The sequence below is a fragment of the Leuciscus leuciscus genome (assembly GCF_965113295.1).
Source record: "Leuciscus leuciscus genome assembly, chromosome: 18".
Lineage (NCBI taxonomy): Eukaryota > Metazoa > Chordata > Actinopteri > Cypriniformes > Leuciscidae > Leuciscus > Leuciscus leuciscus.
In genome coordinates, this window is record NC_138742.1 from 9524761 (window position 1) to 9542690 (window position 17930).

The 17930-nt window shown below is 36.6% G+C and overlaps 3 protein-coding genes across 3 annotated transcripts in view; 1 reads left to right on the forward strand and 2 right to left on the reverse strand.

Annotated features, from left to right (window-relative positions):
* LOC309481339 (tubulin alpha chain) overlaps positions 1-17930 on the forward strand; it is a 267267-nt gene that overhangs the window by 29992 nt on the left and 219345 nt on the right. The gene's annotated exons all lie outside the window — the stretch shown is intronic.
* On the reverse strand, positions 2776-6538 carry hoxc11a (homeobox C11a). Its single transcript, XM_082144536.1, has 2 exons — positions 4875-6538; positions 2776-3623 (listed from the first exon to the last, which is right to left on the reverse strand). Exons 1-2 carry the CDS (start codon positions 5704-5706, stop codon positions 3391-3393), a joined length of 1065 nt encoding a protein of 354 aa, XP_082000662.1. The 5' UTR covers positions 5707-6538; the 3' UTR covers positions 2776-3390.
* On the reverse strand, positions 12599-16425 carry hoxc12a (homeobox C12a). The gene is made up of 2 exons (XM_082144698.1): positions 15475-16425; positions 12599-14719 (listed from the first exon to the last, which is right to left on the reverse strand). Exons 1-2 carry the CDS (start codon positions 16058-16060, stop codon positions 14481-14483), a joined length of 825 nt encoding a protein of 274 aa, XP_082000824.1. The 5' UTR covers positions 16061-16425; the 3' UTR covers positions 12599-14480.

Sequence of the window (17930 nt, forward strand, 5' to 3'; positions counted from 1 at the left end):
TAAAAACAGAGTAGGATATTCCGTGCTTGTTTGGGATCTAAAACCACTCATAAAACATATTTCCAATTTAAAGAGACCCGCTTTTTAACCGTTTCCCTTCACCAAAAAGGCGTCCAGCCGCAGAAGTCTATGGAAATTTATGGTTGATGCATGTAACGTTTTAAAGACATTTATAAATCAGAGAGTGGTAATCGGAAAGCACATCAGCATTATATTAAATTTTAATATCACGAAAGACCATACAAATGACTCGTGGGCACCAGTGGCGATTGTATTTACAGCTTTTCATCACACACAGGAGAGCGGAAGTAAGTATAAGCATTCAATGAGTGTTAATAGGCTCTGTCCAAAGTAGCCAACGCAACTGTACGGCTTGCAGTAATCTTTCAGACCACACATATTGGAAACTGTTGTCACTTCCAACAGTCCAACATTTTATAAAATCTGATGCCAAAAACGTGTCTGATTTTTATTGGAAAACAGTGTTATTTGTCAACTGGGACAATTGAGCATTATAGGCATAACAGAAAATATTAGACTCTTGACATTCTCTAGATATTTTTATGCTAATATGTTAGATTAACTTTGTAAAAAAACACACAAAAAAAAAAACACATATGCTTCGGATAGATTATGTTGCATGATGGTGACTTAAAAGTAAAAATTGAATCCAGGTTGTAATTACATCCAGTGGTAACTCAGTCCACAGTCATTATGCTGATGCCTCCTAAGCCTCCGCCATTTTCCTTGTTGCCAACTAAGAGCGCCTTCGAAAGTGTTCCACTTCGCTCTTGCTTTCCGTTTAGCAGATATTAGGCTACTATATTCGATTCTGAACAATTACCATATCCACACAACGTCTTACAGTAAAAACAATTTGTTTTGGAAAGTCGCATTTATGAATCGAATCAACCCACTATACACGAAATGAAGATTTTATACTAATCATTTTTCAAAAGTCTGTATGCGCGGATTGCTTTGGTTTGGTGGCGACAGTATCTCCGGCGTTTGATAGGTGGACGGTCCAAGTTCCTGCTCCTTAGTGTGACGACGCAAGAGAATGGAATTCAGCAAATTTACTACGTCACTGAGCCAGGGCCAAGGTTGGTGGGTGTGACAAGAAGACAAGCCTTCCAGCCTTGATCCTTGGCTATGCCCCCACCCGCCATTTCTCTCCCACAGTACAAGCGAAGATCAGTGACAAAGAATCATCTGTACTAACACATCACACACACACACACACACACACACAAGTAGCAAGTCACTACATTGGGAATTTACAAAGGGACAAATGTGTTGAGTTTTAATACAGTTAACTGTGTTTAAATCTCAACAATAAATCAGTAGGCTACACTAATTCAGCCCGCAAGGGACCTCCCCTCCGTTTTCAATTCACGTTCAAGCATCAATGCATATTTACTCCAATCTCGGTTTTAAATCTGTCAGAAATCTATTTCCTGTTACCCGGGAAAAGTCACAACCAAGCAAGCTTAAATGGTCAAGAACATGCCAAAATGTCATACAATATTTCAAGCATGAAAATATTACATTTTACAGAGACAATAAAGCGTATTTAATGGGAGTGCTAAAACTGGAAAAGTTACCTGCTGTAGTTTAATGTGAGAGGTCAAAGTGTTGCTTCTTAGACATTCCTTGGTCCTTTCCCACTTGCGCTGATTGGTTCTGTTCTGTTCACCACGTTTCCTGACAAAAGGGGCTCCTTGATTCCACTTTATTACAATAGGTTAAAGGTGAAGGCCTTGACATTATTGAAGTTCAAAGACAACTTTTAATTTCTTCATACGCATAAGTGCCAACTGCACACTTGCACGCCTTATGAGCCCACATGTTGTGGCAAAATCCATGTAGTGTGATCACATATAAAACTGCACATGGGGACAACATGCAATACCAATATCTCACCTCTGTTGGGTTTGTCAAGATGCATGCAACTCAGCTTCTTCTGAACAGATTATTCCATGTGGGCGATATCGTTTGATAGGGTTTTTTTTGCACCTATAGACAATTTTTAAACGTCTCAGTTTTTTTGTCCTAGCAGCCGGACTTTCTTGTTTACTATTTACTGCGGAAGTGAACACCATTCCCCTCGAACAGACGGTGCAATTAAGTCAGAAAAAGGCAATTTAGGGCCCTGACTTTATTGCAGTGTCTAGACTACAAGAGTGGCGATTCCATTTAGAAGGTACTAAAAGTCGTTACCGAAATGCTCTCTACATTTTTGACGTGTTCAAGAGCAATTTCATGCATCCCTTTCTTAGTCACTTTAGACAAATACACACATCCCTAAAGTTCCCTAAATGTTAAATATTTTTATGTTTAACAGTTTTCATTGAAAAACAACCGATATAGCTTAATATCGATACACTTGAACGAACGTGTGGAAGGGAGACGACGAATATAGAGAGATAGAGCAAGAGAGAGGTATAGAGAGTGAGTTTTCATTACTTGGCAGTGGTCAGTTTATTGTATCTTCTCTCAGATCTCTGTTTTTACTGCAGTGTTATACACATTCCCACAATTTTTACTTCACGTAGACTACCTTGTGTGTTTTTTAAAATCAAGTCACAATTGACATATAACAGTTTATCTTTATTCGCGTTTATTTTTGATTAATATATAGTACACAGGCCAATTCGGATCGCTTAATAATCCTTCCGAAAAATGAGAACTTTGGGCGTACAGCAAATAATTTAAAGAATCGAACAACAAAGCTCACACGGCTGCAAAGGCAATGTAAAGAACAATAGCAGCAGGGATAGGGTGAGGATACTCAAAATAACATTATATTTACATTCACGAATGCACAATGCATATTCTCTGTACAAGGAATACAATATTACAGATTGTACAAGTCACAGTTCTAAATGATGAAAACATAAAAAAGTATGACATCTCCAGATTTAAACCAGAGTCGAGTGTATGTGTTTTAATATACATATATACAACCTTAAAAGGATAAATGATACAATTTTATAATATATTATAGTAGGCTATTTTGAGACCATTTTCAAAGTGGAGATTTCAAACATTTCACTTAAAAGAGGTGTCACATACATTTTGGAAAAAAAAAGAGTAATTTTTGAGAAGTGTAAGTTATACTTTGTAAATCACTAACTAGAAATGCCTGTTTATATTGACACTTTCTTAGTGTCAATATAAACTGCCATTTCTAGTTTATGATTGACAATTTGCATTTTCTGTCCCCAGCCTTAGCCATTACAGTCATGTTAACCTTTAAAAAACGTTTTTAATACTGTTGCTGGCCTTGAAAAAAAATAATAATATTGTAATTAGATTGATGGGGATATTCAGACATACGTAATTTGAGTTTGCAGAAATATGAAATAACAGACAATGTCATTTCAACAATTACAGCAACGGATTCCCAGAGAAATACTGCAGGCGATCTCTGCTTAATTTCTTTTCTTTCATTCTACGATTCTGAAACCATATTTTGACTTGTCTGTCAGTAAGGTTTAACATTCTAGATAGCTGCAGCCTTTTCTCCTTGTTGATGTAAACGTTAAAGAAAAATTCTCGCTCCAGTTCACGAATCTGAAACTTGGAGTATGGACATCTCTTCTTTCTTGTGCGCGGAGTACCTTGGGATAATACAAAAAAAGACATTTTAAATGATTATCTTATAAAACATTTCCTGCAAAAAACAGAATGAAAAGCATAAATGCACAACACATTTTTATTTTTGATTAGTATTGAAAGTGTGTTTGTAACCTCCAGTGTCACCAAATGCCTATGGATAGCATCTAAGATTACTGATATGAGGAAGCAGACACAACTAAGTATGTCACTCCGATGCAATACTCTAATATCTACAGCCGTGGAGAAATCTTATTAAAAAAATCAAAATGTATATAAAAAAGAAAACAATAAAACGGCATGTTAAACTCGACAAAAACGTAAACAAATGAAGGTTCTTGAATACATTTTTTTTTTTAATTAGTTTTTTTACCTTGTGAACTTATAAAGTGATTTTTTTCCCTGTCTATGCATTTTCCCTGATTTTGGATCACATTAGGCTAATTAATAAATGTGTTTCACAAATTATAGAACACATAACGTGAAAATGTGTTCTCTTTGTAATACTTCAAACAAATGCATCTTACTATGGGCCTGGGGTACTGTCCCTTGTACATGGCCGTGAATGTTAGCTTCTCTTCTGCAAGCTAAAGCCTACTTATAGTTTGAGAAGCGCCGCAAAAACAAATAGCAATAATCTAAAATATCCAATGATGTCTATTGAAACGTAATTACGACAGTTCTGATTGGCCTTAATGTATATTTTGTGGCAATCCAAAAAGAGAAAAACCTCTTTTAAAATTAATTTCTTTCATTTTTAGATAGATAGATAGATAGATAGATAGAGCTGACACTGGGCAAGTACTAACATTGTGGTCATTGACTATACACATCAACCCCACGGTAACTCAAGTCACAGCACGTTTAACAGCTAATAAGGACTTAGTTTACATTCGAGCTGCTAAAACAAAATTCACAGTATGCCAAAAGTAATGTTCTGCCCAATTGGTTTTTACCCCCGACAGCTAAACGAGAAAATCCGTTGCAATGCTCAACGCAAGTTCATGATCAAAGTTAGCATTTGTCACAATAGCGCGCTCTTAAAATTTCACAGACTCTGGGATAGTAGCGTCTGTGTATAACATCCTCTTTTTTCAAAGCGCTTTCCCATCGTAAAAATTCTTTTCGTTGGAGGAAAGAGCTTTGTAGGTTATAATAAAATCCTTTGAATGCTTATAAAACTCCACATAAAATCTGACCGACAAAACACCGGGCTAGTCCCTTAACCTTTCCCCATTTACAGCTTCGGTACCTACTCGAATGGCTGCTCTTGCTCGCGTTCCCGTCCTTAGTAGCTGCTGAAGTGCACGAGCCCGAATTGGTATGTTCCTCCTCATCCTCTGGGTCCTTTTCCGGCTCCTGCGCTGCGGAAACAGTTGTGGCTTGTTGGGACGAAGTCTCTAATTTGTTCATCTCGCTCTTTTGTAAACAATGTTCTGACTGATTGTCCGTGCTACAATAAGCGGTTTCAAAAAAGCGGTCAAAACCTTGAGGGAGCACGTTGTTTTTCCCCACGCCGGCGTAGAAACCGGAGGAAGGGTGGCTAGAGTTCGGATGATGCTGGTGGTGGTGGTGGTGGTGGCTGTACACACTCTCGTTTTTCATGAGCATTTCTGTCATGGTGGATGGCGGAAGACAGTCTCTGTGCACCAGGTCTTCTCCTGAGTAGCAAGATGCATAGTTGGTTCTGTGGTGCCATTTGCTGGACGGGTCCAGACCATAGGAAACATCTCGCACTGGTTGCACTTGAGATAGATTTGTGGAATAGGGGTATGTGATTTGTCGCGAGGGCCCCTGTGGAAGGAACGAAGAGACGGCGGAAAATTCTGGAACGTAGTAGGTGCAGCTGGGGAGGTAGATGTTGGAGGCACAGCCCGTCCTGTCCCCGAACTCGGACGTCCGGTCTTTACGCGTCTGGGAGCAGAAGTTGCCCAGATTAACAGAGTTAAACATCTTTCTCCTGTAGTCCGTACTACAGATATGATGTTTTGGATTCGGGCTGCAGAAGGAGAAAATTTGGGAAGGCGAGATGACGCGCAATCCGTCTAAGTCGCCCCGCAACACGTGATCGAAAGTAGATATTGTCATATATCAATTTGGAACACATGGATGCGTAGGAGTGGTTCTGTTGGGTAAGATCTGTGAAATTCAAGCGATTAGTTTTCAAATCATGCAAAACCATGTAAAACAGTAACGTCTTTTGTTTGTTGTTTTAATCCGGTTTTGCAAGACCGAAGAGAAGTATTTTCTGTTTATGTACGTGTGTTGGAGCCTGTGTAGTGTAGGTATTGAGTAACGCTGATTTTATGAGTCTGAGGCAACACAATTATATGCTTATATAACGTTACAAGTTCTAATCTAAGACTTTCGCATTTAACAAAACTATTACAACTTTAAAAGAAGGATAACTGGTATGATTTATTATTCTGTTGTAGTGTTGATTTCTGCACTGCTTATATTCAAGGGTCGAGTTTTACCGTATTGTCAAGATGCTTTTGTTTAAAAACATAGAATTTTATATTAGGCTATATAAAAATATATATGCGTTAAACCTATGAAGCATATATATTTATTCATGGTATGGTTAGCAAACATGCCTTATAGATGTCACGTGTCAGCTCCACCCAATTCTTGAATATAGTCATAGAACATTTGTGAGTTTGTCTTTTTTCCTTAGATGAAAACATTGGGAACATATGCAGAAAACGATACATCCACCCGGAGATTTCAGTTATTGCTTGTACAAACACAAAGTTAATGCTGATGCTTTAGGCTATGTTTCTTTTTAGATGTGGTTTAATTTTAAACCGGGGGGAAACTTTTCTCTTGGTTTTAATCAACGACACTAAAAATAAAAGCATGAATGATGCCACTTATCATAAAGGATGACTCTATCGTGAATGTAAAACACTGTCTTTTATCAAAGGAAAAAATAAAATAAAATTATGTGTAACATACTATTGTGTTCGACCTTCCTTACACCCAGCACTACACGTTTTGGCATTTAATATGTGCAAACCACGTCAAATGATCCCATGGATATTTTAAATCTCTGAGACCATTTTATGAGAGGCATCTGTTTAAGGCAAAACATACTATCCAGTTTCAATATGTGCCCTCCAGCGTCTAATAAAACAATACTAAATGTTTTATTTTTGTTGCAGAATTCGGATAAATACTCATTTTAAAGAAAAATATTGCTTTTCATTTAAAACTCTTTTTTAATAGTGAAATATCTATACTCTATACTAACACATTCTGCTAACACTGCAGACCATGCTAATCTTCTGAAAATTATTTCAGTAGTTTCAGTAGTAGTATCACAAATTAATTCGTGAAATAAACTATAATAAAAAAGTTCAGTATGTAGCACTCGTTTTAAAATATTTTATTTTTAAATTAACTGTTAGTTCGTGTACAGATATGCAATATACAGATTTACTGACCGGTCATGGAAGCATTTCACAGAGCAGCACATATAAACTAATAACATTTACCATTGTTTATGATACCAATTGTTTTTAATAGTTTCTCTTCAGAAAGATTATTTTTATAGGTCTATTATTTATTCAAAGCAGCTTTTCAGAGTGACCATATTAACAAACTATGATCGATTGTTGTACAAATATTTATATCAGTTACACTGCACATCGCAACTAAAACGTTTTTTTAAACAGAATTTTGCTAGATTACTTGCGTATTTGTGTAAGAGGTATGTGGCAATGAGTTCTTTATGAGTCCTCTCTGAACGGAGCCCTCTCAAAATTGACAAAAGGTTGGTGTGCAATATGCCTTCAAACAAGTACAAAGAAAGCAGACAGCTGCCCAGACCCAGCACTTGAATTTGACCACTAAAATTCTCACTGCAGCCGCCATAAAAGGCCGAACGGCGGAAAAGCAAGAAATGCTTTGTTCTAAAGAAAACAAACACAAGGTAAACAATTAAAAAAGCTCAAAGAATGAAATATCTAACTAGTAAGATATGCAATACAATGATTGACGAAAGCTGTACTATTCAGGTTTCAGTCAATCAGGTCTATAAAAGTTATTTTGAACGAGCTAAAAAAAAAAATAGCAGTGTCACCAATTTGAGACAAAACTCTATCGTAAAACTGTTAATGATCAGGAACAATATCGATTTTTTGTAGTCATTCTATTCAGCATAAACTTGTTAATGCAAGAAAGATTTTGCGAGATAACTACTGAAAAACTTAACATGTTGTTCCCACATTGTGTGTCACTCGTCACTCGTTTCACAACAAAGTCTTGTTTTCACGCAGTGCACAACAATTACCGCATCTGACATGTTTTGTACCTGATTTTGCAATAGTTGTTCTACAGGAGACAGGTTTCACGTGCATGTCAACTAATTCGATGCAATCGTATAGCTTCAACACTATACTACTGGCTGTAGGACCCTGAAATTCAACAAAGCTGCGCCCTTTTCTTTCTCTAAACAAGCACTATATCCCCACAAATGCTCTGCCCCTGCTGGAGATTTGGACAATTGTTGATATTGTGATGTAGCAGTTGAAATGAAGGTGCAAGTTCAGCTGGAAAAAAAAAGCTAGAAAGGCGTTTAAAGTCTAGAGAGACAGAGGTCTTGTAAATGTTTGACATCACTATGAAGAACAGTGAGCTTTAAGACAACGTCAATGGAATTGTTTTTAATCCACTGCAGCTAAGGTCTACAATTATAGAGTTAACATTACAGTCACGTATTAATGTTACTCGGACTAATACGGCGCGGCTAATGCCTCAGAAAAGAGATCCGGAGAAATGGCCCGCACGGTCAATCTCAGTGTTTGCCCTGCCTCGGCGGTTAAATTCTTCGACTTTTCTTACGTACGTCAACACAAAAATACTTTTTTCCTCATGCCGATCGAGCATCGACAGAAAATGAAACTTATTCAGAAGTCGTGATATGTCAACAATGAGACCAAACAACAGTTGCAGGCAACACTCAAGGGCCCTTCAGTTTACCTCTAGGGCTAAAACCTCAGCAGGGCTAAAAAGGGAAACTGTGTAATAGCATTACTGTCCCCTCATGGCCTAGATAAATTTAATTGGATGTAAGTCGGGCTGTTAAACTCGCTCGTATGAGCTGTGAACAGATTCAAGCGACAACAAAAATGGCCCTTCTTTTTACAGAGGTCTCCGTGAGTGCATAGCCTGAGCTACAGGCAACCAGTGCCCAATTGTGTCAAATGAACATCACATTCATAGAAATCCTAGAAGATTGTTGCTCACACGGTAAAGTCAGAGCATGAATCGAAGTAATCTTTGTTATATTGAGTGGTGTTAAATATTTTGTTAGTGGGTGTACATGTGATTAAAACAAAAAAAACAATAGCTACAAGAGAGATGGCTAATTGTGTACATTTCCATGAAAATCTACGGGGTGCAAACAGAGGAAACTTATCGTTTTGAAATACGCTATAGCGATTTATAAAAATATATATAGGCAAAAAAATAAAACCATTGCTGCTGTCTTTGTCGCATAAGAAGACATGCCTATTTTTGTAATAGGCATATATTAATACAACGTTGTTCTTATATACACTGATACACACAATATTATTTCTGTATGTAATTATTTTCACGTGTTTTCACACCCGAAAAGTAAATTCCTAAACTCGACTGATACAGGACTATTGCTTTTTGTTCCGAATAATAGGCTAATAAAAATCCTAATGTTATGCCTCGAAAAGCGACTAAAGTGAGATGATAATTTCTTCTACTATTATAAAAGGAAAAAAAGACAATTGATGTTGTTTTCAATAACAGTATTTTAAAAACATCAATATGGGTTTACGCAGACACAAAATGTGTATATCCAATTAAAGAATTCCCACCAAAACGTTTCTTGTAATCTATATTTATATTGATCAAATATGCTATTGTTAAATATCACGGGTGGATAATGCGAAAAAAATCGCTAAATATGCATCGAATGTTCTTCATGTCAGAACCTTATTACTCCACTGATAATAATTGTCATTATTTGCGTTGTGTCCCATTATTTGCGTTTTGTTAGATATGGCCTTATTAAAACCATTACATATTACTCTGCTACATTGGTAAAACACAGTAAATATTTCCAGGACCTTACTCCGCAAAGCGGATTCACTTACACAATTAATATCCAGGTATTCGTCTAAGATCGCTTTGAAGTTGGATCCAAGATTAGCAAGAACAAAGGTTTGTCGCAACGAACATCGGAAATGTTTATGTTCAACTAATAAAATGACTAATGTCCACCAAATAATTTTAGTTAAAATACATCTTAGGCTTTGAGCAGATAATCTCTTAAGAAGGGTGGTTGTGTTAATATGAATAGTTTGCATTGCTGAAATGAGTTGAAATGTTTATGCATAGGCTACTCAACGCATTATATAAAAATGAATTGGTTGATTCGATAAAATATCTGGTGTATTCCAGATATTGTAAATATCTGGTAACTTCATATTAATGATTGAATTGTGTCTACACCAATGGTATTGGATACTTGGTTCCTATATATGGGACACACTAACTTGACCTTCAATTTGTAAGTTGCTCCCGCCCACTAAGACAGGGCTAACGCGAGGGGTGGGATCGGAAAGAAGGCCCCAACATTCTATAAACAGTCAAAACAATAGTTCGCCAAAAGAGGTTATTTTCTTCAAAACTGAATAGTTATAACCACTTTCATTCAACAATATTTGCGTAGTTTGTGTGCTGTTTTTCTCCCTCATTGCAACACATTTCCCCCTTTTTAATTTGCTCAGGTATTGCAGATCATACATTAGCATTTGTCTTTAGTATTAATTAACGTATTCAAAACGCATTCATTAGTTTCGCGCTGTTCTGCATACGACAAGCATGTGACGGTTTCCAGTATCGTTTCTCTATAGAGTTGTGCCATTACGCTGCATAATATTCCCCATATAATATTTTCTAATCACTTAAAAATAACTGCAAGGGAATGCGTTCTAGTCAAAGCTAGTCAAAGCAATGATATATTTAGTACGCTATATAAATACAAACATAAAAGAAACATTAATGCAATAAGTATGCATGCTGTAGTTATTTTTATATTGTATATTTTTATTTTTGACGTCGTGCCGAAGCTTTGTAGTAACAGAAAAATGTCCCATGTCCCACTGCATTTAAAGACTTGTTGATATGTTAAATACATGAAATGTTTTATAATCCAAAAGCAAGAAGGACTTTATAGGCTATTTGTATACTAAATTAGATAGGCCTACAACTGGATTGAAAGTTGATGTTGCTGCGAGTAAAAATTATACAAAGGCACAAGTTAATAAAGTAAATAAATAAGAAAATAATGAAGTTTTAATTGTCAAATTTCTTGTTTTGAAGTTAATAATAACAAAAATCCTGGCAGTAGGCTACATGTAGACGAATAAAATATTATAATAAGTAACCATTCACCCCCGTCATCACTGCCCCATGTATCGTTGCAACAGAAGATAAGGCCCAATTAAAAAATGTCATGCAGAAAGTTTATAAGAAATTTACAATGACAATTCAAACAAAGAACATAATTAAAATAATAGTATTAAAGTATTAAAGTAATTTTAAACCAGATAAATTACAAATTAGAACAAACTACACTACAATTTGCATTAAATTGAAAAGATTCGTATTCGGCACATTCTGTTTGCCAATAACTTTTTTAAGATGACCTTTTTTTTTAATCAGATGAAATAAGCGTGAAAGAAGGTATTTTTTTCCCTGATTGTAATTTCAAATATAGGCCTGTTCAACGCTACCAAGCAAATGTTGGCACTGCTCAAATACAGTAACCAAACCGCTGCATAAGCTAAATACTAAATAGCACGTCAAGACGGGCATATACACGTTTAAAGAGAGCATTTATAAAACTACCCATTGTCAAGAAATATTTCTGTCTCTCTCTCATTTACACGCAAGTCTTCGTTTCACAGACATACACTCTCACAATCTTGTGTGCAGTGCAAGCGACGCCAGAATCGACTTCTCCCGTCTCTACACGTCTGTGATAGGAGCAGAGCACTTAGAGAACCACATGACTACACAAGTTTTGTGTGAAGGGCACCGAGGTGCTCAATGACCTCTGAGCCGGGGAGACGAGTCGTCATAAACAGATTTGGCCAGTCTCAAAGTCAAAAGCGCCGCAAGCACATAAAATGCTATTGTTACGATTGCAGCGCATTTGCTTTAAAGGAAGCCAATAGACTTGACACTAGCCATCCCTAAGATCCACTTTATTTGCATCCTATAGAATCATCAGTGATTCTCCATTCATAAAATGTAGTTAAAAAAAAAAAGTTACAATAAATTCATGTTACATCGTTTGGTTGAACAAGGTAAACATTACAAGTTGATCCTAAAATTCAGTACAAGAAGTTCTAATTCCTTTTCGTGAGCAATTAAAAGTAGGCTATACTATGATTATAATCGCCTATTAAAATCCAAACAATCAAAAAGAAAACGCAATCTTCTCACACTCGATATTTCAGTAATGAGCAATGAACTAAAACGCCAAAGCACGGTCCAAAACGTCTTTAACCATCCAGAGTTCCAAAATAGGCAAGCAAACTATTGCATGTCCAGCAGTTAGTCCTCACGGGGCCCTGTTTCGGCGGCTGATCCATTTATCCTCTAGGTGGATGTCTTTACCATTTGCAACCACTTGATAAACCATATCAATATTGTTGCACATGTGGCCATGTTGGCAAACATTCAGATAGCATTTTTAGTTTTCTCCTGAGTGTTAGAAACAACAAAAGCTTTTTTTTATGTCTTAACCTTATAGCTACTGAAATAATTAAGAGCCAATATTGTCAAAATAAGGATAATGCGATGAAATGTTTCTGAAAACGGTCGTTTGAGCGCCTGAAGTCGGCTTTCCTGCTATTACGGCATAAAAATGTGTTAAGGTAACACATTTATCAGATTCAGATAACACTCATAGGCCTTCCACATCATAAAATGAAGTTTAAAGACTTTATTAATCAGAAACTGTAGGTTACACATATATGGATACATTCATGAACATTATTTACAAGACATTTTAATCGCAAGGTACAAAGGAATGCGACAGTGGAGCATTCACAAAATTACACAGAACAACACAGAAAAATTATACATCGGAGACAATTTCACAAAACATTTCAAAGAGGGGGAAATGTGACGATAATTTGTATATAGTTGTTGATGTCATTCATATAATTGTATTTTCTATAGATTCACAAAAAATAGGGTTTAAAGCAAATGACAGTCGCCAATGACAGCCGCCAATCAATAACAACAACAACAAAAGAAAACAAAACGTAGCACCGACTTCTGACCAATTCCTTTATAATATAATAATAATAATACTTAATAATAATAATAGTAATCATATTATAATACTTAATAATAATAATACTTACAAACGAATAAACTACTTTAGATTATACAAACTTTTAACCAGTTACGTGTCCATTTTAAAACGTTATTTTCAGTTTAAGGTGTTTTAAAATAATACATGCGCCTTTTGACAAAAAAATTGCCGGAAACATTTGCTTTTTTACCTTCTAACTACAGTCATTATCATCATGCAGCAAATATGAACTATTTCACTGGCATATAATCCATGATCTGAGTAAATAATGTTTCTAATAACACAATGGTTCCCGTTAATTAGCAAAGCGGGCTCGTGAATATTGGGATATAAATCTGATCTCTTCTGTTCTGTATGATTGCTAGTTTCATTACAGTTATAAATTGATTAATCTTTTTTGTTTTAATTTATCATTGCACGTCTTAATATTACTTAACCATGCATCTCTCTCCCAGAAGCATTGTTGTTGTGAATTAATTAAGTAGACCTAAGCGAATATGTCCAAATAAGGCAGATCAAGGGACGAGCTATCGTTAATGGGAAATTTATGCTGGTATAATGCAAATATAATGGAGACGAGTTTAACGTTTTTCACTAGATATATCAAGAATACATATTTTATTAGCAGGAAGTCGCGTTTATGCGGCTTAGCTGCAGGCCTACTAATTTACACTTTGGCCAGTATCAAGTTGTTGAAGTAGGTAATCTGCTCACATTTGTCAGAATGACATTTCACAGGCTAGATCAAAGTCTATTCATAAAAGCTGTTCTGTAATTGCAGTTTGGTTCTCAAGGGCCCAAGATATGAGTTGGGTCACTAACTTTGTGCCCGTGACCGTGAACGTGCCATAGAACACGTGGCGATGACTGCGGAACGGAGATAAGACGTTGATGGCTTAACGCGTCTTATTGTTGAGGGGTTTGAATGGCTCTTTCTTAGCGATAACTGGCAAAATAAAAAAACATAGTTGGGAGATTACGAACAGTTAAGGATTCTCGTCGAGACAACATATGGAGTTTCAGTCATTTTTTTAAGCTTAGAACACTGATCATGGCACGAGTGTGTTATCATTTTAAAAGATCTTTTAACACTCCGACAATAAATATTTAGCGATCATTTCAATATCATTAAGACTGATAAGAAAACATTTTACTGTCCAAAATTCTATCTCACAGCTTATATTTGTCTGAATTTCTAACTAGCAGTTAATTACTCAAAGTAACTAAAGTGAGAGATGACTTAGCTTTTTACTTTCAAAACTTAGACTAAAACATTACCATGTACATGCCCACAATTGCTGGGCACAGACCCTCTTAAATAAACACTATACCACATAGTATAAGCAGACTTTTGGAGCTATCATTTGGTCGCGTACCCATAAATGCGTCATAGGGCAAGACTTTCAGAGTAAAATGGGCCAATGGCAGATTCCCATTGACTAAATACTGCTGTTGGACTAGCATTGAGCAATGTATATTGTGTGCCTCCTTAGAAGAAGGACAGCGCCTGCTCCCTTAGTAACAGTCTCTTTTTCTTCATCCGCCGATTTTGGAACCAAATTTTAACCTGTTGGTCGCTGAGATTGAGCCTGTCAGACAGCTCCCTGCGTCGCTGCCGGGTGATGAACTCGTTCAGCATGAACTCTCCTTCAAGCTCGGCCAGCTGCAGTTTGGAATAGGGCTTTCGCTTCTTGCGGGTCCGGGTGTGCATCGGGTACCACGGGGCACCTAGAGGGGCATAGCACGGGTTCATGAGAGAGCTTCAAAACATCTTAGGCCAACACATCAAAAACATCAAGCCACGTAAAATACAAATTTCTGGTGCATTTTATTTTGTGAGGCTGTTAATATGACAATTAGGCATGATTCAATGACAATCTGAAGTGTGATGCAAGCTGTCGATATAACAAATGTATCTGTTTACACAAAAAGAATGTCTTAGAACGTTTTACTGTTCTAGTTAAATGTACATTAACGCGGTAATTGTCCTTTTTGCGAGAACCCTACTTATTTAGCGGTTTCAAGGCATATTAAATGCACGGCAACTTATATTAATTCAGTTTACGAGTCATTAAAACAAACGTCCTCTTTTCTCTGAACAGAGCAATTGCCATTGTACAAATCTGTGCTTCTTACTAAAATAACGTGAAAGCTTTAGCAAAACCGACATATATCAACAATAACTATGCTTTTTAAACAGCGCCAAACATTGGCAACGGGATTGTTGAATTTTATGATGTTGTGTTTACTGGTTGTATAAATGACTGAGCGCTTAAACTGGTGAACGTGGAGCATTTTAGGGCAACCCCTAGTGGCCTTGAACAACCACGCAAGATCCATGTAGGAAAATCATAACAGTTGCCAGTGAATGCCTAAATAAACCGTCATGCAAAATAAATCAATAAATAAAAAGCTGGATCAAAACATATGTACTATGTGCTTCTGTTGCCTTTTTCAGTTGTGATTAAAAGCGAGGGACAAACCTCCTCCACTGGCGATATTGCTTGCGTGGTTTCCTTGCGATATCAGGGTTTGTGGATCGCCTGCTGAAGTCTTTCCTCCTTCGTTTAGCACTGAAGAACTGGAGTCGGACTCCAACGACTGACAGGATGGCGGGTCTTGGGTCAGATGTTCGGTGCCATAATCATACTTTGAGAAGGTGCCACTGTTGCCCATCCCATTGTGCATCCCGTGATCAGACGATACTGATGTATCTCTCGCTCGCTCCTCTCGTTTGAGATTGTTGCTCTCTGAACACGGCTCTCTGGTGTTGCTGGAATTGCCATAATAACATTTGCTTTCCTCCAGTCGGGTTATTTCACAAGATCGATTAAAAGAGGGGTTAATGGATACGGGACTGCTAAAGTAAGACTGAGGATATCCATTGCACGACTCCGATGGATTCCACGGGAGAGAGCAAACATTGTCCCTTCTAGGGTACGAGAGAGACGGTAGCCCCGCCAGCTGTCCCCCTGAGGCTCTAAAATTCGGGAAGTAAAACCTGTCTCCAGTGTGGATGTTTACCAAAGGTCCCACAAACCCAGGATTAAGAAGATTATGCTCGCCCATTTCCGCGGGCCAGACCAACAGCTTCTAGTTTATTGCAATCTGACATTTAACGTAGTTAAACCTGGAGGTGCACCTGATTGGTCATCTCCACGTCACGTGCCGGAGCTTACTCGAACACTAGAAGGTACCACCCACTTGGTCCATTTCAGACAAAACAAAACATTAACTTCTGTATAACGGGTTTTATATGCTTTTTTAAAATACTATAAAATATCTTATTAAAAATGTAAAATCTTGTTTTTCTTTTCCCCCTTGCTCAAAGGTTCTTAACTGATCATCTTTCACTTTCCTGTTTAGAAATATATAGAAGTGTCCCTAGCCTCGTTTAATCTTTATTACATGGAATAAATAAATAAAATAAATAAATAAATAAAACACCTTTTCCCCACAAAGAAAAAGCTCCTTTCCCCCTTAAAGCAGAGGGGGATTTTCGCCATTGTTTTCAAACAAATTACGGTTGAATATAAAGATGTGATGTTCATCTTTTACAGGCTTGTTTTAAAGAAATACTGATGCTCAGTGCTGAACTCCACTCATATTTACTGTAGTGGGGTCAGCAGGTTGAAACCATTGGCTCCGTAAAAGAAGATGATATTCTATAAGATTTTTTTAAAAGACCGTAGCCTATTGAGATAATATGCTCTAGTACACCTCATATGAACAACTTTAACAGATACATCCTATAAATACTCGCAGTCAAACTCATGCAGAGTTGTTACACATCTCGCAATTCTTTTATTTGAATTTTACAAGCTGGCAGAGGGCATTAAAATGATTCTGCCGCTCCAAATACACCACACTGGATCACATTAATTGATTTTTGATTGTAAATATATAAAATACAAGCAAATTTTCCTCACATCAAATGCAACGCCGTGTCATTGTCACGTGTATTATTTGAGAACATAATGAAGCGAGAATAAAGATTAAGATGACAAAAAGACAATACTAACAGTACGCATTAAACCCTCTGTCTCACATTGGTGTGTTTAGGTAACGCAAAGCTGATAGAAGTGCAATTCTGTGTTTGTCCAATCTTTCAAGCCTTTTGTTTGTTATTGTATTTTATTTTCCAAGTTAATAATTATAAATAAATACACTGGGATTTTCAGTCTAATTGTATTTAGTGTCAAAAACACTGTTTTGAATGATATCCCTTTTTATCTCTGCTTTGGAAGTGGAATGCAAATAACCAAGTTAAAGGTTGTCAGATGTGGATACAGCTGTCATATTTACAATATTTAAAAACTATGTAATAAATATTTTTTATACATATATATAATATTCGGATTGATATATACCGGCATAACATAAAAAAAAAAAATGTTTACGCGTTTGCTTAGCCTCTCGCGCACATGCTCATGCTGACATATATTTATGAAGGAGCAAATTATATTTGCCTTCGTTCATTTTAAATCATTTGTATTTTCCTAGTTTATTGCACGAGTGTTTGAGAAACGGTAACTTTGCGTCTGCTGTCAATCTAAAGCTTGTGTCAGTGTATCTGTGTGTGGGCGTGTTTGTAATTGTGATTAGTGCAACTTGTGTATTTATTCATTTATTTTTTATTTAGTCTACTTTCAAATAAAGCGACAAAGCCAAAATAACCACAAACAACTTCATTGATGGCGATGAGTATCTAGGCTATAAATGCAAATGAAATCCGGTGTTCAGCTCATTACAAATATAACAGAGATCCAAAACAACCAAAAGACTACAAATGTTGTCCTCTAAATTGCCCAAGGATTATTACATCCAAATTTGAGATACACATGTGCATGTTTTACGGCTAGACACTCCATACCAGATTCATGTATAATTAACATGCTATGTATACACCACATGCATACATTTTACATGCTATCAGATA